This window comes from Oncorhynchus masou, chromosome 32, assembly GCF_036934945.1.
Source record: "Oncorhynchus masou masou isolate Uvic2021 chromosome 32, UVic_Omas_1.1, whole genome shotgun sequence".
NCBI classification, from domain to species: Eukaryota; Metazoa; Chordata; class Actinopteri; order Salmoniformes; family Salmonidae; genus Oncorhynchus; species Oncorhynchus masou.
Genome location: NC_088243.1, coordinates 26,605,911 through 26,631,639, shown reverse-complemented (window position 1 = coordinate 26,631,639; position 25,729 = coordinate 26,605,911). Strand labels below are relative to the sequence as shown.

At 43.2% G+C, this 25,729-nt stretch overlaps 1 protein-coding gene across 1 annotated transcript in view; it reads left to right on the top strand.

Moving 5' to 3' along the window:
- The window catches only part of LOC135525803 (protein kinase C eta type-like), a 57,217-nt gene that overhangs the window by 9,451 nt on the left and 22,037 nt on the right, over positions 1-25,729 (top strand). Inside the window, exons 2-9 of the mRNA XM_064953683.1 lie at positions 1,598-1,661; positions 12,752-12,905; positions 13,294-13,328; positions 13,732-13,814; positions 15,862-15,991; positions 16,119-16,252; positions 20,252-20,386; positions 20,486-20,659. Coding sequence (XP_064809755.1) covers positions 1,598-1,661; positions 12,752-12,905; positions 13,294-13,328; positions 13,732-13,814; positions 15,862-15,991; positions 16,119-16,252; positions 20,252-20,386; positions 20,486-20,659 — 909 coding nt within the window. The remainder of the gene's footprint in view (positions 1-1,597; positions 1,662-12,751; positions 12,906-13,293; positions 13,329-13,731; positions 13,815-15,861; positions 15,992-16,118; positions 16,253-20,251; positions 20,387-20,485; positions 20,660-25,729) is intronic.

Here is a 25,729-nt window from a genome sequence, read left to right as displayed (position 1 = left end):
AATAGCTCTCTGTTCTTTGCACAGTTCATCTTTCCCTCTATCCTGACTAGTCTCTGCTGCTAAAAAATATCCCCACAGCATGATGCTGCCACCACCATGCTTTACCGTAGGGATGGTGCCAGGTTTCCTCCAGACGTGACGCTTGACATTTAGGCCAAAGAGGTCAATCTTGGTTTCATCAGATCAGAGAATCTTGTTTCTCATGGTCTGAGAGTCCTCCCAGCAGGCTGTCCTGTGCCTTTTACTGAGTGACTTCCATCTGGCCCTCTACTATAAAGGCCTGATTGGTGGAGTGCTGCAGAGATGGCTGTCCTTCAGGAAGGTTCTCTCATATCCACAGAGGAACTCTAGAGCTCTGTCAGAGTGACTATCAGGTTCTTTGTCACCTCCCTGACCAAGGCCCTTCTCCCCCGATTGCTCAGTTTGGCCGGGCAGCCAGCTCTCGGAAGAGTCTTGGTGGTTCCAAACTTCATCTATTTAAGAATGATGGAGGCCACTGTGTTCTTGGGGACCTTCAATGCTGCAGAAATGTTTTGATACCTTTCCCCAGATCTTTGCCTTGACACAATCCTGTCTTGGAGCTCTTCGGACAATTGCTTCGATCTCATGGCTTGGTTTTTGCTCTGACATGCACTGTCAACTGTGGGACCTTGTATAGTCATGTATGTGCCTTATCAAATCATGTCCAATCAATTGAATGTACCACAAGTGTACTCCAAGTTTTAGAAACATCTCAAGGATGATCAATGGAAACAGGATGCACCTGAGCTCAATTTCGAGTCGCATAGCAAAGGGTCTGAATACTTATGTAAATAAGGTATTTCTGTTTTCGCTTTGTCGTTATGGGGTATCGTGTAGCGATTGCTGAAGAAAATGTTCTATTTAATTAATTTTAGAATTAGGCTGTAATGTAACAAAATGTGAAAGTCAAGTGGTCTGAGTACTTTCCGAAATCACTGTATGCCTATGTCTGTGTGAGATGGATGTTATTTTCACTGGAGCAGGGTGTCATTTTAATAGAGCTAGCTCAACCAGCTGGACCTGCTCTCTAGTCTCTTCACTACATTGCTCACATTCTCTCCACATTACATACACACTCAACCCACTCAACATGCTAAATACCGGTATGTTAAAGAAAAACCGAACAATGCAGATGTTTTTTTTAATCTCAATATCAAATCATTTCTGGGTAACAATTAAGTACCCTTTTGTGATTGATTGTTTTAAATTAAATGGTAAAAAAGAAACAAATAGTTTCTTAATAAAGAGCAATTTCTCAAGATGTATTTTTCTAGGACTGTCTTGGAGTGGTCTGAGTGGGGAGGGAAACTGAAAACTAGCTGAGGTTTGGAACTCTCTTTCTTATTGGTCTATTAACTATATTACTGCCTGGTGATGTCACCAGGCAGGCCAAAACATCATCCCACCAAAACCAAAGTTTTCTAACAGCTCTTACACTAAAAGGACATCATTATAATTTTCACAGTATTATCCCAAGCTTACAGTGTGGAAATATATATAAAACACAGGAAAATCATGTTTGACTGCACTGGGCCTTTAAATAGTCTAGTCTAATGTCTCCTGTGTTTGTGTGCAGGTGGACCTGGAGCCAGAGGGCAAGGTGTACATACTCATAGCACTCAATGGCTCCTTCATTGATGGTAAGAGTTTTTCACTGTATCTCACACTAACCCTCTATCTATTTCATCCATAGATGGCACAACTATCTCTTTCTCCCTCTTTCTCTGTTCCTGTCTTTTATTTCTCTTACACTGAGACAGCATACATTCTTTCAACTCCTTAAATATTCAGTAACATTTTGTTCTATTCGACCCTCCTCCCTCTAAAGTTAAAAGTCTGTCTGTCTGGCTGCTTCAACACAGCCACTGATGCAGCTGATAACTAACAGGCTGTCAAACAGACATTCGGCGTCACAAAAACCTGGTTGTGTGTATGTGTGAGCATTTGTGCATGCCTGTGACTGACTTACTGTAAGACATACTGTAGATGCTTTGACTGATGGGAATCCTATCTACTTTGTTTCCTTTCAGATAAAAGCAACAATGTTCTATCATCCATATTTCCTGTCTGAATAACATACTCCCCTCTAGCAGTTTGTATAGTGCTCTGCCGTGGTTTTATCACCACTGAAAATCATCATGACCTTATCTAAACTGCATCTGACCTGGATACCCTACAAATAAAAACTGCACATAGCTCTGCAAATTTCTCTCACTTTATCATAATATCATTCATAAACCTCTCCATTCTGAAGGTCACTTCCCTGATATAATAATATTTAATTTGTAAAGAGTACGATTGGGATAGGTCATGAATGCTTTAGGGAGGTTCCGTCCATGAAATAACACACATTAAACCCTAGTTTTTGCTGTGGCAAATCAAACATCCGTCAATAGCTGACAATTGAGTGCCATTCTCAGTGTAGTACTCCACCACCTGTCTCTCTGACGTGTGTCGGGACTCTAAAACATACAACTTTCCGCTGTTGGTATGTGGTTTTAGCACCTCACAAACTCAACTATTATTACTCTAGACAGACACACACACGCACACAGACATACACACTCGCCTATAGACACGCACACACTCATCCATAATACCATACATTATATGATCAATGGCATGTATTCATGGATGCCAAGGGAAGCCAGGCTTCCCCCAAAAATGTACCAAGAGAAAAACATAAAATAAACTCCTTTAAGACTGTTGGAAAAGCATTCCCGGTGAAGCTGGTTGAGAGAATGCCAAGAGTGTGCAAAGCTGTCAGGGTGGCTATTTAAATCTCAAATATAAAATATATTTTGATTTGTTAAACATTTTGTTTTGGTTACAACATGATTCCATGTGTGTTATTTCATAGTTTTGATGTCTTCACTATTATTCAACAATGAAAAAATAGTAAAAAAATAAAGAAAAACCCTTGAATGAGTAGGTGTTCTAAAACTTTAGACTGGTAGTGCAATCTCTCTATGTTTCATAAATTTTGTTCAATTCACAAGAGGCTGAACGTATCTCACCGGAGAAAGCATCCCAGTGAATGAAACTGCGCCCCTCTGTCTCAGTATGTGTAGTGTATCTATCTGATGCTGTCTGGTCAGAAAGAGTATGAAATTGATGCTGCCCATAATATTGAATGCAAGGGAAGCCAGCAAGTATTTTGCCTCCCTTGATAATAGCCAATCAGCTATTAAACTGAGTGAGCTTAGCTTTGAATGGTCCTGGCGCAACAAAAACATTTTTCAAGGGAAGATAGTTTGGATTTGGCTTCAGTCCAATCACATCACAGGCCAATCATCATTACTGACAGAAAAAAACTTTAATTGTTGTGTTCTCCGGTGGCTAGCTAGCTAAAATCGTCCCTTTCCTAAATTAGCCATGGATGGAGATAGGGATTTGGACTTAATTCTCCATACTGGTCAATCATTAAAACGGGGATTCTGATCCAACCATAAATTCGTACATTGTGCCCCAGGCCTGAGAGGATGGAAGTTCAACGTGTAGCTAGATTGTGGTATGCTAATGTTAACTAGCTGGCCTGACCTATCGTTGCCCATGAAAGGAAGTTAGGCTAGCGAGCAAGTATTTTAGCCAGGTAGCCTAGGTCAACAACAACTTAAAGTGTGACTGTGTGACTGTGTGACTGTGTGACTGTCATAGACCGTTTAGGCAACATGAAGGGAGAGAAATACTCCTCAGAATCAATTCGAAAGAAATAAGCTTTTTGTGCTTATTGAACATTTCTGGGATCTTTTGTTTCAGCTCATGAAACATGGGACCAACACTTTACATGATGCGTTTATATTTGTGTTCACTGTAGTTGTCACTCTATTAGACTAAGCATAGGTGAGAAGCTGTTGAAATTGAAATGGTGCTGGAATAGGGGAAACCGCTCCAGTTTTCTTTGCGACTTGCGGTAACTCTCTGTGGCTCTAAATAAATAGTTGTTTAGTAGTGTGAAAATGTCAAGCATTACCTTGCTCTACCATGCTGTAGGTCATGTAACTGTTTGCTACATGCAATATGTTTTGTGGACTTCACCGGACAGATGTTGCTCTCTGGTTTTGTAATGAAACGTGGTTGACTTTATTCTGCCACTGTGTCTTTTTATTGCCTCGAGCCTTAGGCCAATATGTCATGGTGGTAAGGAATGTGAGCTAACCGGTTATAGAGCTATCAACGCATTTATCACAACACCGGTTGAAGTATGGCTTTTTTGTCCTGGATTGGCTTCCTTGGTGGTTTTACCCACACACCAATGTTTTGATTAAAAAAATCAAAAAATAATTATTTTACCAGGTAGGCAAGTTGAGAACAAGTTCTCATTTTCGACCTGGCCAAGATAAAGCAAAGCAGTGCGAAACAAACAACACAGAGTTATACATGGGATAAACAAACGTACAGTCAATAACATAATTGAAAAATCTATGTACTGTGTGTGCAAATGTAGTAAGATTAGGGAGGTAAGACAATAAATAGGCCATAGTGGCAAAATAATTACAATTTAGCAAATAAACACTGGAGTGATGGATGTGCAGAAGACGATTGTGCAAGTAGAGATACTGGAGTGCAAATGAGCAAAAAATAAATAGCCTCATCCCCATATTGTTATTTTGTAAATGACATCGCCGAAGTTGAGGATCGGTAGGATGGTCTGTTTTACGAGGGTACGGTTGGCAGCATGAGTGAAGGATGCTTTGTTGCGAAATAGGAAGCCGATTCTAGATTTAATTTTGGATTGGAGATGCTTAATGTGAGTCAAGAAGGAGAGTTTACAGTCTAACCAGACACCTAGGTATTTGTAGTTGTCCACATATTCACATAGTCAGAACCGTAGTCAGCACCCCCATAGAGACTGCCAGAGGTCCGGACAACAGGCCTTCCGATTTGACACACTGAACTCTATCTGAGAAGTAGTTGATGAACCAGACGAGGCAGTCATTTGAGAAACCATGGCTGTTGAGTCTGTCCTATAAGAATGCAGTGATTGACAGAGTGGAAAGCCTTGGCCAGGTCGATGAAGACGGCTGCACAGTATTGTCTTTTATCAATGGCGGTTATGATTAGAGGTCGACCGATTATGATTTTTCAACACCGATACCTATTATTGGAGGTCCAAAAAAAGCCGTCACCGATTAATCGGCCGATTCTATTTTATATTTTATTTATTTTATTTATTTTTAATTATTTTTACATTTTTTAGATTTAATTTTTTGTAATAATGACAATTACAACAATACTGAATGAACACTTATTTTAACTTAATATAATACATCAATAAAATCAATTTAGCCTCAAATAATGAAACATGTTTAAATAATGCAAAAACAAAGTGTTGGAGAAGAAAGTAAAAGTGCAATATGTGCCATGTAAGAAAGCTAACGTCTACGTTCCTTGCTCAGAACATGAGAACATATTAAAGCTGGTGGTTCCTTTTAACATGAGTCTTCAATATTCCCAGGTAAGACGTTTTAGGTTGTAGTGATTATAGGAATTATAGGACTATTTCTCTCCATACCATTTGTATTTCATTAACCTTTGACTATTGGATGTTCTTATAGGCACTTTAGTATTGCCAGTGTAACAGTATAGCTTCCGTCCCTCTCCATGCTCCTACCTGGGCTCGAACCAGGAACACATCGACAACAGCCAACCTCGAAGCAGCGTTACAAAAGCAGAGCAAGGGGAACAACCACTCCAAGTCCCAGAGTGAGTCACGTTTGAAACGCTATTATCTCGCACCCCGCTAACTAGGTAGCCATTTCACATCGGTTACACAAGCCTAATCTCAGGAGTTGATAGGCTTGAAGTCATTAACAGCGCAATGCTTGAAGCATTGCGAAGAGTTGCTGGCAAAACGCACGAAATGAATGAATGAATGCTTACGAGCCTGCTGGTGCCTACCACCGCTCAGTCAGGCTGCTCTATCAAATCATAGACTTAGTTATAACATAACACACAGAAATACGAGCCTTAGGTCATTTAATATGGTCGAATCCGGAAACTATCATCTCGAAAACAAGACATTTATTCTTTCAGTGAAATACGGAACCGTTCCGTATTTTATCAAATGGGTGGCATCCATAAGTCTAAATATTCCTGTTACATTGCACAACTGTCAATGTTATGTCATAATTACGTAACATCCTGGCAAATTAGGCGGCCCAAAATGTTGCATATACACTGACTCTGCGTACAATGAACGCTAGAGAAGTGACACAATTTCACCTGGTTAATATTGCTTGCTAACCTGGATTTATTTTAGCTAAATATGAAGGTTTAAAAATACACTGCTCAAAAAATAAAGCGAACACTAAAATAACACATCCTAGATCTGAATGAATGAAATATTCTTATTAAATACTTTTTTCTTTACATAGTTGAATGTGCTGACAACAAAATCACACAAAAACTATCAATGGAAATCAAATTTATCAACCCATGGAGGTCTGGATTTGGAGTCACACTCAAAAGTAAAGTGGAAAACCACACTACCGGCTGATCCAACTTTGATGTAATGTCCTTAAAACAAGTCAAAATGAGGCTCAGTAGTGTGTGTGGCCTCCACGTGCCTGTATGACCTCCCTACAATGCCTGGGCATGCTCCTGATGAGGTGGCGGATGGTCTCCTGAGGGATCTCCTCCCAGACCTGGACTGAAGCATCCGCCAACTCCTGGACAGTCTGTGGTGCAACGTGGCGTTGATGGATGGAGCGAGACATGATGTCCCAGATGTGCTAAATTGGATTCAGGTCTGGGGAACGGGCGGGCCAGTCCATAGCATCAATGCCTTCCTCTTGCAGGAACTGCTGACACACTCCAGCCACATGAGGTCTAGCATTGTCTTGCATTAGGAGGAACCCAGGGCCAACCGCACCAGCATATGGTCTCACAAGGGGTCTGAGGATCTCATCTCGGTACCTAATGGCAGTCAGGCTACCTCTGGCGAGCACATGGAGGGCTGTGTGGCCCCCCAAAGAAATGCCACCCCACACCATGACTGACCCACTGCCAAACCGGTCATGCTGGAGGATGTTGCAGGCAGCAGAACATTCTCCACGGCGTCTCCAAACTGTCACGTCTGTCACATTTGCTCAGTGTGAACCTGCTTTCATCTGTGAAGAGCACAGGGCGCCAGTGGCGAATTTGCCAATCTTGGTGTTCTCTGGCAAATGCCAAACGTCCTGCATGGTGTTGGGCTGTAAGCAACACTCCTTCCGTGGCCTCCAACTGCTCTTAAATGCAAGTAAAACTAAATGCATGATATTCTACCGATTGCTGCCCTCACCCGCCCGGCAGTCTATCATCAGTACTCTTGACAGTTCTGACTTAGAATATGTGGACAACTACAAATACCTAGGTGTCTGGTTAGACTGTAAACTCTCCTTCTAGACTCACATTAAGCATCTCCAATCCAAGCATGTGAAATTTATTGTCAATCAGTGTTGCTTCCTATGTGGACAGTTTGATTTCACAGAAGTGTGATTGACTTGGAGTTACATTGTGTTGTTTAAGTGGTCCCTTTATTTTTTTGAGCAGTGTATATTCTTCTGTGTTATGATTTTAAGAAAGGAATTGATGTTTATGGTTCGGTACGCATTGGAGAAACGACAGTCATTTTTCACGAATACACACCGCATCGATTATATGCAACGCAGGACACGCTAGATAAACGAGTAATATCATCAACCATGTGTAGTTAACTAGTGATTATGATCGATTGATTGTTTTTTCTAAGATATGTTTAATGCTAGCTAGCAACTTACCTTGGCTTACTGCATTCGCGTAACAGGCAGGCTCCTCGTGGAGTGCAATGTAATCAGGTGGTTAGAGCGTTGGACTAGTTAACTGTTTGGTTGCAAGATTGAATCCCCGAGCTGACAAGGTAAAAATCTGTCGTTCTGCCCCTGAACAAGGCAGTTAACCCACCGTTCCTAGGACGTAATTGAAAATAAGAATGTGTTCTGAACTGACTTGCCTAGTTAAATAAAGATTAAATAAAGGTGTAAAAAGAATATATTTAAAAAGAATCGGCCAAATTGGTGTCCAAAATCGGCCCTAATTAATCGGCCATTCCGATTAATTGGCCGAACTCTAGTTATATCGTTTAGGATCTTGATTGTGACTGAGGTGCACCCATGACTCGCTCGGTAACCAGATTGCAGAGCGGAGAAGGTACGGTTTGAAATGGTCGGTGATCTGTTTGTTAACTTGGCTTTCGAAGACTTTAGAAAGGCAGTGTAGGATAGATATAGGTCTGCAACAGTTTTGGTCTAGAGTGTCTCCACCTTTGAAGAGGGGGATGACTGCAGCTGCTTTCCAATCTTTGGGAATCTCAGACAATACGAAAGAGGTTGAACAGGCCAGTAATAGGGGTTGCAACAATTGCAGTGGAAAATTTTAGAGAGGGTCCAGATTGTCTTACCCAGCAGGAGTCCAGATTTTGCAGCTCTTTCAGAACATAAACTATCTGGATTTGGGTGAAGGAGAAATGAGGAGGCTTGGGTAAGTTGCTGTGGGGTGGGGGGATAGGGGTAGCCAGGTGGAATGCTAGGCCAGCCGTAAAAATAAATGCTTATTGAAATTCGTGATTATTCGGTGGTGACAGTGTTTCCTAGCCTCAGTGCAGTGGGCAGCTGGGAGGAGGTGCTCTTATTCTCCATGGACTTTACAGTGTCCCAGAACTTTTTGGAGTTTGTGCTACAGGATGCAAATTTCTGTTAGGAAAGCAAATGCTAGCTTTTTCAAACTGCCTGTGTACTTCCCTGAAAAGTTGCATATTGCGGGGGCTATTCGATGCTAAGGATGTTTTTGTGCTGGTCAAGGGCAGTCAAGTCTCGAGTGAACCAATGGCGATATAACTTTTCTTAGTTCAATTATTTTTTGAACGGGGCATGCTTATTTAAGATGGTGAGGAAATAACTTTTAAAGAATAACCAGGCATCCTCTACTGACGGAATGAGGTCAATATCCTACCAGGATACCCGGGCCAGGTCGATTTGATAGGCCTGCTCGCTGAAGTGTTTTAGGGAGCGTTTGACAGTGATGCCCATTATGGACGTAGGCAGTGATTGCTGAGATCCTGATTGAAGACAGCAGAAGTGTTTTTAGAGGGCAGGTTGGTCAGGATGATATCTATGAGGGTGCCCGTGTTTACGGATTTAGGGTTGTACCTGGTAGGTTCCTTGATAATTTGTGTGAGATTGAGGGCATCTAGTTTAGATTGTAGGACAGCCAGGGTGTTAAGCATATCCCAGTTTTGGTCACCTCACAGTACAAAGTCTGAAGATAAATGAGGGGCAAATAATTCAAATATGGTGTACAGGGCACAGCTGGGGGCTGAGTGTGGTCTATAACAAGCAGCAACAGTGAGAGACTTATTTCTAGAAAGGTGGATTTTTAAAAGTAGAAGCTCAAACAGTTTGGGCACAGACGTGGATAGCATGACAGAACTCTGCAGGCTATCTCTGCAGTAGATTGCAACTCCACCCCCTTTGGCAGTTCTATCTTGGTGGAAAATGTTGTTGCTAGGTCGCCTAGCAGCACGAGCTCTGAAGAAAAATGGGGGGCAATCAGTTCACATATGGTGTCCAGAGCACAGCTGGGGGCAGAGGGTGGTCTATAGCAGGCGGCAACGGTGAGAGACTTGTTTTTAGAGAGGTGGATTTTTAAAAGTAGAAGTTCAAATTGTTTGGGTACAGACCTGGTGAGTAGGACAGAACTCTGCAGGCTTTCTTTGCAGTAGATTGCAACACCGCCCCCTTTGGCAGTTCTATCTTGTCTGAAAATGTTGTAGTTTGGGATGAAAATGTCAGAGTTTTTGGTGGTCTTCCTAAGCCAGGATTCAGACACAGCTAGAACATCCGGGTTGGCAGAGTGTGCTAAAGCAGTGAATAAAACAAACGTAGGGAGGAGGCTTCTAATGTTAACATGCATGAAACCAAGGCAATTACGGTTACAGAAGTCATCAAAAGAGTGTGCCTGGGGAATAGGAGTGGAGCTTGGCACTGCAGGGCCTGGATTCACCTCTACATCGCCAGAGGAACAGAGGAGGAATAGGATAAGGGTACGGCTAAAAGCAATAAGAATTGGTCGTCTAGAAGAACGTCTGGAACAGAGAGTAAAAGGAGGTTTCTGGGGGCGATAAAATAGCTTCAAGGTATAATGCACAGACAAAGGTATGGTAGGATGTGAATAAAGTGCAGGTAAACCTAGGTATTGAGTGATGATGAGAGAGATATTGTCTCTAGAAACTTCATTGAAACCAGGAGATGTCATCGCATGTGTGGGTGGTGGAACTAATAGGTTGGATAAGGTATAGTGAGCAGGACTAGAGGCTCTACAGTGAAATAAGCCAATAAACACTAACCAGAACAGCAATGGACAAGGCATATTGACATTAAGGAGAGGCTTGCTTAGTCGAGTGATCAAAAGGGTCTAGTGAGTAGTGAGGTTGGTTGGGGTCACGGCGATTCAGACAGCTAGCCGGGCCATCGGTAGCAAGCTAGCATAGGATGGAGGTCTGTTTTTAGCCACCTCGTGCGTTTCCATCGGTAGGATTAGTGGGGTTCTGTGTGGTAGAGGGGATGAATCCAATTTGCAAAAAAACAAAAAACAATAGATTATAGTTATAGAGGCCCAAGAAAAAAATTAATTAAATAAAAAAATCAATTGTCCAATAGGCCTATTCAGATAGCAGCCAATAAGACAGCTAACGATTAGCGGACCGCAGATGGGCGTTCAGGTAACGTCGCGACGGAGGAGCCAGCTGGATAACTCCCTCGGGTAGATAACGTCGGTAGTCCAGTTGTGAAGGCCCGGTGGGGCTCCGCGTTGGCAGTAAAACGGGTCCGGATAGGTGATTGTAGCCCAGGAGTGACTGATGGAACTCTTCTGCTGGCTAGCTCTGGAATTATTGATGTTTGCTCCGGAATCAATATAAGCCGATAGTCACATGGATAGCAGCTAGCTTGCTGCGAGATCCAGGTAAAAATGTCCAAAGTTAGTGGTTGAAATCCGAGGACATGGAGAGAAAAATAGGTCCGATATGTTCCGAGCCGCGCCGTACAAAACTGGCGATAGATTTTCGAGCTAAAGGATAGCTGATGACCACAAACCATGGTTAGCTGAATACTAACGATTAGCCAGTAAAGAAGCTAACTAGCTTCTGATTATCTTCTGGTTAGCTTCAGGCTAGCTTCTGGATTAGCTTCTGGCTAGCTTCTGGTTAGCTTCTATGGAGGATTACAGATTTGAGGTAAATAATACTTTCTTTTTTTTAAATATAAATTGGTGAGGCGGGTTGCAGGAGAGTGTTTTGAAGATAAGTTTATGGAAAATAAAAAATTATATATAAAAAGGTATGCGAAGAAAGTTGTGTGTGTGTGTGTATGTATATGTATATATATATATATATATATATATATTGTTTTATTCACTGCTTTAGCACACACACATCTTGCTCCAAGATGGCATAGCATTCGGACGTCTTTTGTCCTCGTCTTATATATATATATATATACAGGACACGGCAAGACGAGGACAAAAGACGTCTGACTGCTATGCCATCTTGGAGCAAGATGTGTGTGTGCTAAAGCAGTTGAATAAATCAAACTTAGGGAGGAGGCTTCTGATGTTAACATGCATGAAACCTAGACTTTTACAGTTACAGAAGTCAACAAAAGATAGCGTCTGGTGAATAGGAGTGGAACCTGGGGGCTACAGGGCCTGGGTTAACCTCTACATCACCAGAGGAACAGAGTAGGATAAGGGTATGGCTGAAGGCTATAAAAACTAAAAACTAAAAATCTATTGCATTGGGGACAGAGAATAAAAGGAGCAGATTTCTGGGAGTGGTAGAATAGATTCAGGGCATGATGCTCAGACAATGGTATGGTAGGATGTGAGTACAGTGGAGGTAAACCTAGGCGTTGAGTGACGATGAGAGAGGTTTCGTCTCTTGAGGCACCAGTTAAGCCAGGTGAGGTCTCCGCAAGTGTGTGGGGTGGGACAAAAGAGCTATCTAAGGCATTTTGAGTGGGACTGAGGGCTGAAATAAAACAGTAAGAACTAGCCAAGACAGCAGTAGACAAGGCATATTGACATTAGAGAGAGGCATAAAGCAAACACAGTTGTTGATTAGGAGAGCTAAGACAACAACAGGTAAATGGCACTGAATGGGCAGAGCGGGTTGGTTAGGACATACAGGACCTGAGTTTAAGGCTGGGGCCGACAGGTAAACAAAATGAGGTACCGTGTTATTGAAACAGTACAGGGGGCATCCGCTGTGTAGCCGAGTGATCATAGGGTCAAAAGAGCAGCAATAGGTGAGTCAGGGTGCTGTTCAGTAGTCACTACTACGCTAGGCGAGCAGGGGACACAAAGTTCAGAAAAGCTAGCGGGCTGAGGCTAGTAGATGGTTCTTCGGCGACATCGTAACAGAATAGCCTGTTGAGACCCCTCCGACGGTTACATCGGTAGACCAGGCGTGATGGATCGGCGGGGCTCCGTGTTCGGCAGTAAAATGGCCAATTGGAAAAATAGGTATTGTAGCCCAAGAATTGGCTGAAGGACCTCTTTGGCTAGCCGGGAGATGGGCCTAGCTCGAGGCTAGTTCCAGGCTAACTGGATGCTTGCTTCGTTAGCCAGGAGTAGCCACTCGGATAGCAGCAAGCTAGCTGCTGGAATCCCAATACTGTCTGACCCCCATCCCATTCTGTTCCCATGATCTAAGATGACGCCACGGGGAATGTGAAGGTGTTTAAGCAGTTCAACAGGAAGAGGCAGGGGGCCGTGAAACGCAAAATTCACCAGGTCAACGGACACAAGTTCATGTCCACATTCCTACGGCAGCCCACCTTCTGCTTCCACTGCAAAGAGTTCATCTGGTAAGGACACACACACAAACACAACATATGTTTTACTATTCTTGAGGGGACCTAAAATTGATTTCCATTCTGGTACCCTAACACTACACTAACCTTAACTCCTATCCCTAATTGTAACCCTAAGCCTAATCCCTATATTGAAAATAGTCTTTGGGAGAATGTTCCTTGATTCACTGTCCTTGTGGAGACTTGGGGATTTCCGGTACCCACAAGGATAGTAATACAAGACCACACACACTCCACTGCCCTCACCTCAGAGTTCATCTAACGTGTTACACATAGTGATAGTATTGTCGATGGTTTATAATAGAAACAGCCAGTTACAATATATTTCATATGTAAACAGTATGCTTTGCATGATTCCTGACTGTCAGGTCTTCTGTTACAGGGGTGTTTTTGGGAAGCAGGGTTACCAATGCCAAGGTGAGTGACCCTTTTTCTCCTTTTCACTGTTTTCTTTCTTGAGTCTTTCTTTCTGCTCAAACCCCCAGTGTTTCTTTTCTCTCACTCTTATTCACACCATTTATGTGACCACCAGCCCACTCAGAAAGGAAGTCAGTGCTACGCCACAGAGACTGATCTCTCTCTCACACGGCCTTTTTTTATTATTGAGCTGCTGAACCCAAAACCCAATCATCTCACAGTGCCCGGCCTCTATCTCAAATAATTAAGCCACATGGTCTTTCTCAGAATCAATTTATAAAAATCCCTAGTGTTTCTGCAGGAAGCTGATGCCTTTGTCAGGGTTTCTTTCACACTTAACGGCTGTGTTAATGAAAAACATGGTTTGATTGTTGTTTTGATTAATTCTCTGTCTGTTTTCCAGTATGCACTTGTGTGGTTCACAAGCGATGTCATCAGTTGGTTGTCACGATGTGTCCACGCATGAAGAAGCCTGTCAAGGAGCCGGTGAGACAACATACAGAGACGAGCCATTTGAACTTTAACACCATACCCCTATTACACTACAATAACGCTGTAACAGCTCTGTCATGTCATTACTAGAACACCCACCCCTCCACATTCCAAAAATCACTCTCTCATCAATGGAATGTGTTCTGACAATGCAAAGACAAAAAGTTGTCTTTGTACCTGAAATACACCATTTCGACTATCCGGGGGATTCCAGAGTCAAAATCGTCTGTTCTACAGGTGCATTGTGCATCAGCTGATAGATACAGATCCAGTCAGATGGCCTTCAGACATAGATGAAAATATCTTTATTCAGGAACTGTGTCAGTCAGGGACCCTGCCCCGGATGCTGTTTGTGCTGAGTTGTTGTGGGTGAACAACATCAAGCTACTGAATACAGATGTAGGATCTTAATTTGATCACCCTGTTGCAGGAGAACTGCAATGCAGGTTTAAAAAGGCTTCTGAAGCTTGTAATTTCCACTTTGAAATTTCAGACTTTATTTTCCCTTAAAATGTCCATTCATTATAATCCACATAATAATTCACATTTCCTGTTGCTGCAGGATAGTTGTCTGCTGAAGCAAACTGGCACAATGACATGATGCCATATGATGGTTTGCTTGAGCACACACTGCTACCTGCTGGCTGTGTGGTTTATAACATACAGTATTTACATGGTCTCCCATTCAAACTGAGGTCAATGCAGTGGTGGAAAAAGTACTCAATTGTCATACTTGAGTAAAAGTAAACATACCTAATAGAAAATGACTCAAGTAAAAGTAACCCAGTAAAATACTACTTGAGAAAAATATTAAAGTATTTGGTTTTAAATATACTTAAGTATCAAAAGTAAATGTAATTGCTAAAATATACTCAAGTATCAAATGTAAAAGTATGATTCATTTCAAGTTCCTTATATTAAGCAAACCAGCACAAATGTTTTTTTTTTAACGAATAGCCAGGGGCACACTCCAACATAATTTACAAACCAAGCATTTGTGTTTACTGAGTCCGCCAGATAAGAAGCAGCAGGGATGACCAGGGATGACCAGGGATGTTTTCTTGATAAGTGTGTGAATTGGACCATTTTTCTGTCAAAATGTAACGAGTACTTTTGGGTGTCAGGGAAAATGTATGGAGTAAAAAGTACATTATTATCTTTAGAAATGTAGTAAAGTAAAAGTTTCCATAAATAGTCAAGTACAGATACACCCCCGCCAAAACTACTTAAGTAGTCCTTTAAAGTATTGTTTACTTATTAAGTACCTTATTAAGTACCGTTCCTGTAGGTTCATGCTCTACAACATCCGCAGAGTACGACCCTGCCTCACACAGGAAGCGGCGCATGTCCTAATCCACGCACTTGTCATCTCCCGTCTGGATTACTGCAACTCGCTGTTGGCTGGGCTCCCTGCCTGTGCCATTAAACCCCTACAACTCATCCAGAACGGCGCAGCCCGTCTGGTGTTCAACCTTCCCAAGTTCTCTCACGTCACCCCGCTCCTCCGCTCTCTCCACTGGCTTCCAGTTGAAGCTCGCATCCGCTACAAGACCATGGTGCTTGCCTACGGAGCTGTGAGGGGAACGGCACCGCAGTACCTCCAGGCTCTGATCAGGCCCTACACCCAAACAAGGGCACTGCGTTCATCCACCTCTGGCCTGCTCGCCTCCCTACCACTGAGGAAGTACGGTTCCCGCTCAGCCCAGTCAAAACTGTTCGCTGCTCTGGCCCCCCAATGGTGGAACAAACTCCCTCACGACGCCAGGACAGCGGAGTCAATCACCACCTTCCGGAGACACCTGAAACCCCACCTCTTTAAGGAATACCTAGGATAGGATAAAGTAATCCTTCTCACCCCCTCCCCCCTTAAATGATTTAGATGCACTATTGTAAAGTGGCTGTTCCACTGGATGTCATAAGGTGAATTCACCAATTTGTAAGTCGCTCTGGATAAGAGCTTCTGCCAAATGACTTAAATGTAAATGTAAATGTTATACCACTGGGCCAATGTGATGACATTCTGATAAATTCTCATTCACAGACCACCAATCAAGGCTTCAGTATCAACGTCCCCCATAAGTTTAACATCCACAACTTTAAGGCTCCCACCTTCTGTGACCATTGTGGTTCTCTACTGTGGGGCCTTGTCAGACAGGGTCTACACTGCAAGAGTAAGATTCTTTCTCTCATTTTTTATATTCTTGCTCTCTCGCTCTCTCAGATGTTTATAGGCAGGTGTTCCATTTTCATGGCTTATTAAACTGTACTTCCTGTCTGTTGTGTGTCTGTCCTCTGCAGTCTGTAAGATGAACGTACACATCCGCTGTAAGGGCAACGTAGCACCCAGCTGTGGGGTCAACAGTGTGGAGCTGGCCAACAAGCTGGCAGAGATGGGGCTGCAGGCTGGGGGGCTCTCCAAACGCAACTCACTGGTATGCTAACTAGATGAAAAGAGAGAGCGGGAGAGGAAGAAATAGTGTGCCAAGTTAACCCACACATACAAACCACAGGAGATTGGTGGCACCTTAATTGGGGAGGACAGGCTCGTTGTAATGGCTGGACTGGTATACGTGGAATGGTATTAAACAAATGGTTTCCATGTGTTTGATGCCATTCCATTTGCTCTGTTCCAGACATTATTATGATCTGTTATCCCCTCAGCAGCCTCAACTGACACACACACGTACTTAGACACATACAGTTTATATACACTAATGTTGGAGTCATTAAAACTCGTTTTTCTTTTTACATTTATTTTACCCCATTTCCTCCCCAATTTCGTGGTATCCAATTGTTAGTAGTTACTATCTTGTCTCATTGCTACAACTCCCGTACGGACTCGGGAGAGACGAAGGTCGAAAGCCATGCGTTCTCCGAAACACAACCCAACCAAGCCGCACTGCTTCTTAACACAGCGCGCATCCAACCCGGAAGCCAGCCGCACCAATGTGTCGGAGGAAACACCGTGCACATGGCGACCTGGTTAGCGTGCACTGCACCCGTCCCGCCACAGTAGTCGCTAGTGCGCGATGAGACAAGGATATCCCTATAGGCCAAACCCTCCCTAACCCGGACGACGCTAGGCCAATTGTGCGTCGCCCCACGGACCTCCCTGTCGCGGCCGGCTGCGACAGAGCCTGGGCGCGAACCCAGAGTCTCTGGTGGCACAGCTAGCACTGTGATGCAGTGCCCTAGACCACTGCGCAACCCGGGAGGCAAAAACTTGTTTTTCAACCACTCCACAAATTTCTTGTAACAAACTATAGTTTTGGCAAGTTGGTTAGGACATCTACTTTATGCATGACACAAGTAATTTTTCCAACAATTGTTTACAGACAGATTATTTCACTTATACATAATTCACTGTATCACAATTCCAGTGGGTCAGAAGTTTACGTACACCAAGTTGACTGTGCCTTTAAACAGCTTGGAAAATTCCAGAAAATTATGTCATGGCTTTCGAAGCTTCTGATATGCTAATTGTCATCATTTGAGTCAATTGGAGGTGTACGTATGGATGTATTACAAGGCCTACCTTAAAACTCAGTGCCTCTTTGCTTGACATCATGGGAAAATCAAAATAAATCATCCAAGACCTCAGAAGAACAAATTGTAGACCTCCACAAGTCTGGTTCATACTTGGGAGCAATTTCCAAACGCCTGAAGGTACCACATTCGTCTGTACAAACAATAGTACCCAAGTATAAACACCATGGGACCACGCAGCCGTCATACCGCTCAGGAAGGAGACGTGTTCTGTCTCTTAGAGATGAACGTACTTTGGTGTCGAAAAGTGCAAATCAATCCCAGAGCAACAGCAAAGGACCTTGTGAAGATGCTGGAGGAAACGGGTACAAAAGCATCTATATCCACAGTAAAACGAGTCCTACAGTGGCGCAAAATATTATTTAGTCAGCCACCAATTGTGCAAGTTCTCCCACTTAAAAAGATGAGGCCTGTAATTTTCATCATAGGTACACTTCAACTATGACAGACAAAATGAGGAGAAAAATCCAGAAAATCACATTGTAGGATTTTTAATGACTTTATTTGCAAATTATGGTGGAAAATAAGTATTTGGTCACCTACAAACAAGCAAGATTTCTGGCTCTCACAGACCTGCAACTTTATCTTTAAGAGGCTCCTCTGCCCTCCACTCGTTACCTGTATTAATGGCACCTGTTTGAACTTGTTATCAGTATAAAAGACACCTGTCCATAACCTCACAGTCACACTCCAACCCCCACTATGGCCAAGACCAAAGAGCTGTCAAAGGACACCAGAAACAAAATTGTAGACCTGCACCAGGCTGGGAAGACTGAATCTGCAATAGGTAAGCAGCTTGGTTTGAAGAAATCAACGGTGGGAGCAGTTATTAGGAAATGGAAGACATACAAGACCACTGATAATCTCCCTCGATCTGGCTCCACGCAAGATCTCACCCCGTGGGGTCAAAATGATCACAAGAACGGTGAGCAAAAATCCCAGAACCACACGGGGAGACCTAGTGAATGACCTGCAGAGAGCTGGGACCAAAGTAACAAAGCCTACCATCATTAACACACTACGCCGCCAGGGACTCAAATCCTGCTGTGCCAGACGTGTCCCCCTGCTTAAGCCAGTACATGTCCATGCCTGTCTGAAGTTTGCTAGAGAGCATTTGGATGATCCAGAAGAAGATTGGGAGAATGTCATATGGTCAGATGAAACCAAAATAGAACGTTTTGGTAAAAACTCAACTCGTCGTGTTTGTAGGACAAAGAATGCTGAGTTGCATCCGAAGAACACCATACCTACTGTGAAGCATGGGGGTGGAAACATCATGCGTTGCGGCTGTTTTTCTGCAAAGGGACCAGGACGACTGATCCGTGTAAAGGAAAGAATGAATGGGGCCATGTATCGTGAGATTTTGAGTGAAAACCTCCTTCCATCAGCAAGGGCATTGAAGATGAAACATGGCTGGGTCTTTCATTATGACAATGATCCCAAACACACCGCCCGGGCAACGAAGAATGTGGCTTCGTAAGAAGCATTTCCAGCTCCTGGAGTGGCCTAGCCAGTCTCCAGATCTCAACCCCATAGAAAATCTTTGGAGGGAGTTGAAAGTCCGTGTTGCCCAGCAACAGCCCCAAAACATCACTGCTCTAGAGGAGATCTGCATGGAGGAATGGGCCAAAATACCAGCAACAGTGTGTGAAAACCTTGTGAAGACTTACAGAAAATGTTTGACCTCTGTCATTGCCAACAAAGGGTATATAACAAAGTATTGAGAAACTTTTGTTATTGACCAAATACTTATTTTCCACCATCATTTGCAAATAAATAAATTAAAAATCCTACAATGTGATTTTCTGGAGAGAAAAAAATCTCATTTTATCTGTCATATTTGAAGTGTACCTATGATGAAAATTACAGGCCTCATCTTTTTAAGTGGGAGAACTTGCACAATTGGTGGCTGACTAAATACTTTTTTGCCCCACTGTATATTGACATAACCTGAAAGGTTGCTCAGCAAGGAAGAAGCCACTCCTCCAAAACTGCCATAAAAAAGCCAGACTACGGTTTGAAACTGCACATGGGGACAAAGATCGTACTTTTTGGAGAAATGTCCTCTGGTCTGATGAAACAAAAATAGAACTGTTTGACCATAATGACCATTGTTATGTTTGGAGGAACAAGGGGGAGGCTTGCAAGCCGTAGAATACCATCCCAACCGTGAAGCACGGGGGTCGCAGCATCATGTTGTGGGGGTGCTTTGCTGCAAGAGGGTCTGGTGAACTTCACAAAATAGATGGCATCATGAGGCAGTAAAATGATGTGGATATATTGAATCAACATTTCAAGACATCAGTCAGGAAGTTATAGCTTGGTTGCAAAATGGGTCTCCCAAATGGACAATGACCCCAAACATACTTTCAAAGTTGTGGCAAAATGGCTTAAGGACATCAAAGTCAAGTTATTGGAGTGGCCATCACAAAACCCTGACCTCAATCCTAAAGAAAATATGTGGGCAGAACTGAAAAAGTGTGTGCGAGCATGGAGGCCTACAAACCTAACTCAGTTACACCGGCTCTGTCAGGAGGAATGGGCCAAAATTCACCCAACTTATTTTGGGGAGCTTGTGGAAGGCTACCCAAAATGTTTGACCCAAGTTAAACAATTTAAAGGCAATGCTACCAAATACTAATTGAGTGTATTTAAACTTCTGACCCACTGGGATTGTGAGGAAAGAAATAAAAGTTGAAATAAATCATTCTCTCTACTATTATTCTGACATTTCACATTCATAAAATAAAGTGGTGATCCTAACTGACCTAAGAAAGGGAATTAAATATCAGGAATTGTGTGAAAAAGTGAGTTTAAATGTATTTGGCTAAGGTGTATGTAAACTTCTGACTTCAACTGTACATACATACTCTGTTGTCACCCAGTCCCCTGGAGGGCAGGGCCAGGAGCGGGCCCTCAGTGTGAGGAGGGCGAGTGGAAACCCTCAGCAGCAGACCAGACGGCTTGGTATCACTGACTTCACCTTCCTACAGGTGTTGGGCAAGGGCAGCTTCGGCAAGGTGAGACAATAGTGATACACTATAGAGCGATACCACAAGGGACTGTGTGAGGGTTTGGAGTTGGGTTAGTAACGTGTGTGTGGTTTATTCTTATTTCAGGTGATGCTGGCTCGGTTGAACAGCAGTGAGCGGGTGTTTGCAGTTAAGGTGCTGAAGAAGGACATAATTCTGCAGGATGATGATGTTGAGTGCACTATGACAGAGAAGAGAGTGCTGTCACTAGCTGGCTGCCACCCCTACCTCACTCAGCTCTACTGTTGCTTTCAGACACTGGTGAGACACGCACACATTCTTACATTTACAGTTGACTGCAGTCACACAATATATATATTTGCTGTAATGCAGTTAGAAAAGCTTTTTCAAGCAGAAATTTGCTTCCTGCAACACAAACTCGAAGTTCTGGGACACTGTAAAGTCCATGGAGAATAAGAACACCTCCTCCCAGCTGCCCACTGCACTGAGGATAGGATACTCACCACTGAAAAATCCACTATAATTGAGAATTTCAATAAGCATTTTTCTACAGCTGGCCATGCTTTCCACCTGGCTACCCCTACCCCGGTCAACAGCACTGCACCCCCCACAGCAACTCGCCCAAGCCTTCCCCATTTCTCCTTCTCCCAAATCCAGTCAGCTTATGTTCTGAAAGAGCTGCAAAATCTGGACCCCTACAAATCAGCCGGGCTAGACAATCTGGACCCTTTCTTTCTAAAATTATCTGCCGAAATGGTTGCAACCCCTATTACTAGCCTGTTCAACCTCTCTTTCGTGTCGTCTGAGATTCCCAAAGATTGTAATGCAGCTGCGGTTATCCCCCTCTTCAAAGGGGGGGGACACTCTTGACCCAAACTGCTACAGACCTATATCTATCCTACCCTGCCTTTCTAAGGTCTTCGAAAGCCAAGTCAACAAACAGATCACCGACCATTTTGAATCCCATCGCACCTTCTCCGCTATGCAATCTGGTTTCAGAGCTGGTCATGGTGCACCTCAGCCACGCTCAAGGTCCTAAACGATATCTTAACAGCCATCGATAAGAAACATTACTGTGCAGCCGTATTAATTGACCTGACCAAGGCTTTCGACTCTTGTCAATCACCACATCCTCATCGGAAGACTAGATAGCCTTGGTTTCTCAAATGATTGCCTCGTCTGGTTCACCAACTACTTCTCTGATAGAGTTCAGTGTGTCTCTGGCAGTCTCTATGGGGGTGCCACAGGGTTCAATTCTTGGGCCGATTCTCTTCTCTTTGCATACATCAATGATGTCGCTCTTGCTGCTGGTGAGTCTCTGATCCACCTCTACACAGACGACACCATTCTGTATACTTCTGGCCCTTCTTTGGACACTGTGTTAAACCTCTTGAAACTCCCCATCCCGGATCCGGGATCGTGACTAAAGCCTCAGGCTCATTAGCATAACGCAACGTTAACGATTTCTGAAAATCGCAAATAAAATGAAAATAATGCGTCTGCTCTCAAGCTTAGCCTTTTCTTAACAACACTGTCATCTCAGATTTTCAAAATATGCTTTTGAACCATAGAAATTGACTAATTTGTGTAAGAGTATGCAAAGCTAGCTTAGCATTTTGAGTAGCATTTAGCACGCAACATTTTCACAAAAACCAGATAACCAAATAAATAAAATCATTTACCTTTGAAGAGCTTCGGATGTTTTCAATGAGGAGACTCTCAGTTACATACCAAATGCGCAGTTTTTCCTGAAAGCGTCTGTGTGTAGAAATCGTTCCGTTTTGTACATCGCATCTGGCTACCGAAACGAACCGAAAATTCAGTCACCTACAACGTCAAACTTTTTCCGAATTAACTCCATAATATCGACCGAAACATGGCAAACGTTGTTTGGAATCAATCCTCAAGGTGTTTTTTCACATATCTCTTCATTGATATATCGTTCGTGGAAGCTTGCATTCTTCTCTAAATTCCATGGAAAAATACTTGCAGCTGACTTTTGCGCACCAATTTCGGCGCAGGACACCGGGCGGACACCTGGTAAATGTGGTCTCTTATGGTCAATCTTCCAATGATATGCCTACAAATACGTAACAATGCTGCAGACACCTTGGGGAAACGACAGAAAGGGCAGACTTACTCCTCTCGCATTCACAGCCATATAAGGAGACAATGGAAAACAGAGCCTCAAAAATCCTGCTCATTTCCTGGATGCCGTCTCATCTTGGTTTTGCCTGAAGCTCACGTTCTAGGGCACGCACAGAAAATATCTTGGTAGTTCTGGACACGTCAGAGTGTTTTCTTTCGAAAGCTATCAATTATATGCATAGTCGAGCATCTTTTTGTGACAAAATATCTTGTTTAAAACGGGAACGTTTTTCATCCAAAAATGAAATAGCGCCCCCATAGCATCAAGAGGTTAACAACCCTCCAGACGAGCTTCAATGCCATACAACTCTCCTTCCATGGCCTTCAACTGCTCTTAAAAACGAGTAAAACTAAATGCATGCTCTTCAACCGATCGCTGCCTGCACCCGCCCGCCCGTCCAGCATCACTACTCTGGACGGTTCTGACTTAGAATATGTGGACAACTACAAATACCTAGGTGTCTGGTTAGACTGTAAACTCTCCTTCCAGACTCACATCAAACATCTCCAATCCAAAGTTAAATCTAGAATTGGCTTCCTATTTCGCAACAAAGCATCCTTCACTCATGCTGCCAAACATACCCTTGTAAAACTGACCATCCTACCGATCCTCGACTTCGGCGATGTCATTTACAAAATAGCCTCCAATACCGTACTCAATAAATTGGATGCAGTCTATCACAGTGCCATCCGTTTTGTCACCAAAGCCCCATATACTACCCACCACTGCGACCTGTACGCTCTCGTTGGCTGGCCCTCGCTTCATACTCGCCGCCAAACCCACTGGCTCCAGGTCATCTACAAGACCCTGCTAGGTAAAGTCCCCCCTTATCTCAGCACGCTGGTCACCATAGCAGCACCCTCCTGTAGCAAGCACTCCAGCAGGTATATTTCTCTGGTCACCCCCAAAGGCAATTCTCCCTTTGGCCGCCTCTCCTTCCAGTTCTCTGCTGCCAATGACTGGAATGAACTACAAACATCTCTGAAACTGGAAACATCTCCCTCACTAGCTTTAAGCACTAGCTGTCAGAGCAGCTCACAGATTACTGCATCTGTACATAGCCCATCTATAATTTAGCCCAAACAACTACCTCATCCCCTACTGTATTTATTTATTTTGCTCCTTTACACCCCATTATTTCTATCTCTAATTTGCACATTCTTCCACTGCAAATCTACCATTCCAGTGTTTTACTTGCTATATTGTATTTACTTTGCCACCATGGCCTTTTTTGCCTTTACATCCCTTATCTCACCTCATTTGCTCACATTGTATATAGACTTATTTTTCTACTGTATTATTAACTGTATGTTTGTTTTACTCCATGTTGTTGTATGTGTCAAACTACTTTGCTTTATCTTGGCCAGGTCGCAGTTGTAAATGAGAACTTGTTCTCAACTTGCCTACCTGGTTAAATAAAGGTGAAATAAAATACATAAATAAAATGCCTAGATTGTCCTGTTGAGGGCAGCAGCGCCCTAACGTTATGAGTGTGAGAGGTTAAATTGATTGTGACACAGGAAGCACAGTGTGAATGGCCATCTGGATGCCAGAGCTATTCTACCACCCAGAGCTCTGCTTTAGTTGTTTGAACCTTCGCTGGCCTACTTCAATGTGGATGAAAATCGAGCAGTGTGGAGTGATGGGTTAACTCTGGCTCCTAGACACAGCTTACTATGTATACCTCAGCTGCCCCAGACCACACTCTATCTTCACTCCATAGTTCTCTGTCTTCTTTGAGTGGGAGTTACAGTACTTCATATCTTAACAATACAAATTGTAGCTGTACCTCATCTCTCACAGAGCCTCTCTACGCCATTCATATCCATGACGTATCCAGTTGGGTTACTTGTAAATATTATACCAATGACATCAAGTTAATCTTAGACATGCTCAGTAGAATAACACAGTAAGGGCTCTATAGTCTTTACCTACCTAGTGTGCTGCAGTTGAACAGAACACCTTGTACTGGCTAGTCATGTCTGGTACATTTATGGCCCATACAGTACTGCACTCCGTGTTCCACAGGGAAGTGTTTTTTCCTGCTCCCATATTCTGGAACATGTGTGTGCCTAACCTGTAATGAGAAATTATTTATGTATTTGCACAGTGTACATTGCTTAAAATGGAGCTGGAGAAGAAGGCAGATGTTTTACATGCCCCCAAACGATTGTTTTTTTGTTTGTTTATTTGCGTTGTTTGTAACTTATTTTTGTAACTTATTTTGTATATAATGTTGCCGCTACCGTCTCTTATGACCGAAAATAAATTCTGGACATCAGGGCAGCGAAACCTCACCGCGGACTGGCAGAAACCCTTTTTTCCTTTAACGAGTCTGACGAGCCCGACATGAACGATATACTGCTTTCTCGGGAACAGGCTCAGATCCCTGTGATTTGTGTGAAGAGGAGGCGGAGAAAAAGGGGCTGGAGGGTGGGCTGCCTTCTGAGAATTCGTAGGCGATCGAATAAACCCCCACTTTCTTCCATTATGCTAGCAAACGTGCAATCTTTGGACAATTTGGACATTCAAAACGGTAATATCTTATGCTTCAAGGAGTCGTGGCTGAACGACGACAGTGAACATACAGCTGGCTGGTTATACACTACGCTGGCAGGACAGAACAGCGGCGTCTGGTAAGACAAGGGGCGGTGGACTGTATTTTTGTAAATAACAGCTGGTGCACGATATCTAAGGAAGTCTCGAGCTATTCCTCGCCTGAGGTAGAGTATCTCATGATAAGCTGTAGACCACACTATCTACCTAGAGTTTTCATCTGTATTTTTCATAGCAGTTTTACATACCACCACAGTCAGAGGCAGGCACTAAGACAGAAATGAATGAACTGTATTTTGCCATAAGCAAACAAGAACGCTCACCCAGAGGCAGTGCTCCTAGTAGCCAGGGACTTTAATGCAGGGAAACTTAAATCTGTTTTACCAATTTTTTTTCAGCATGTTAAATGTGCAACTAGAGGGAAAAAAACTTTGGACCACCTTTACTCCACACACAGAAGCATACAAAGCTCTCCCTCGCCCTCTATTTGGCAAATATGACCATAATTATATCCTCCTCATTCCTGCTTACAAGCAAAGATTTAAGCAGGAAGCACCAGTGACAAGATCAATAAAAAAGTGGTCAGATGAAGCAGATGCTAAGCAAAAGGACTATTTTAGTAGCACAGACTGGAATATGTTCGGGGATTCCTCCGATGACATTGA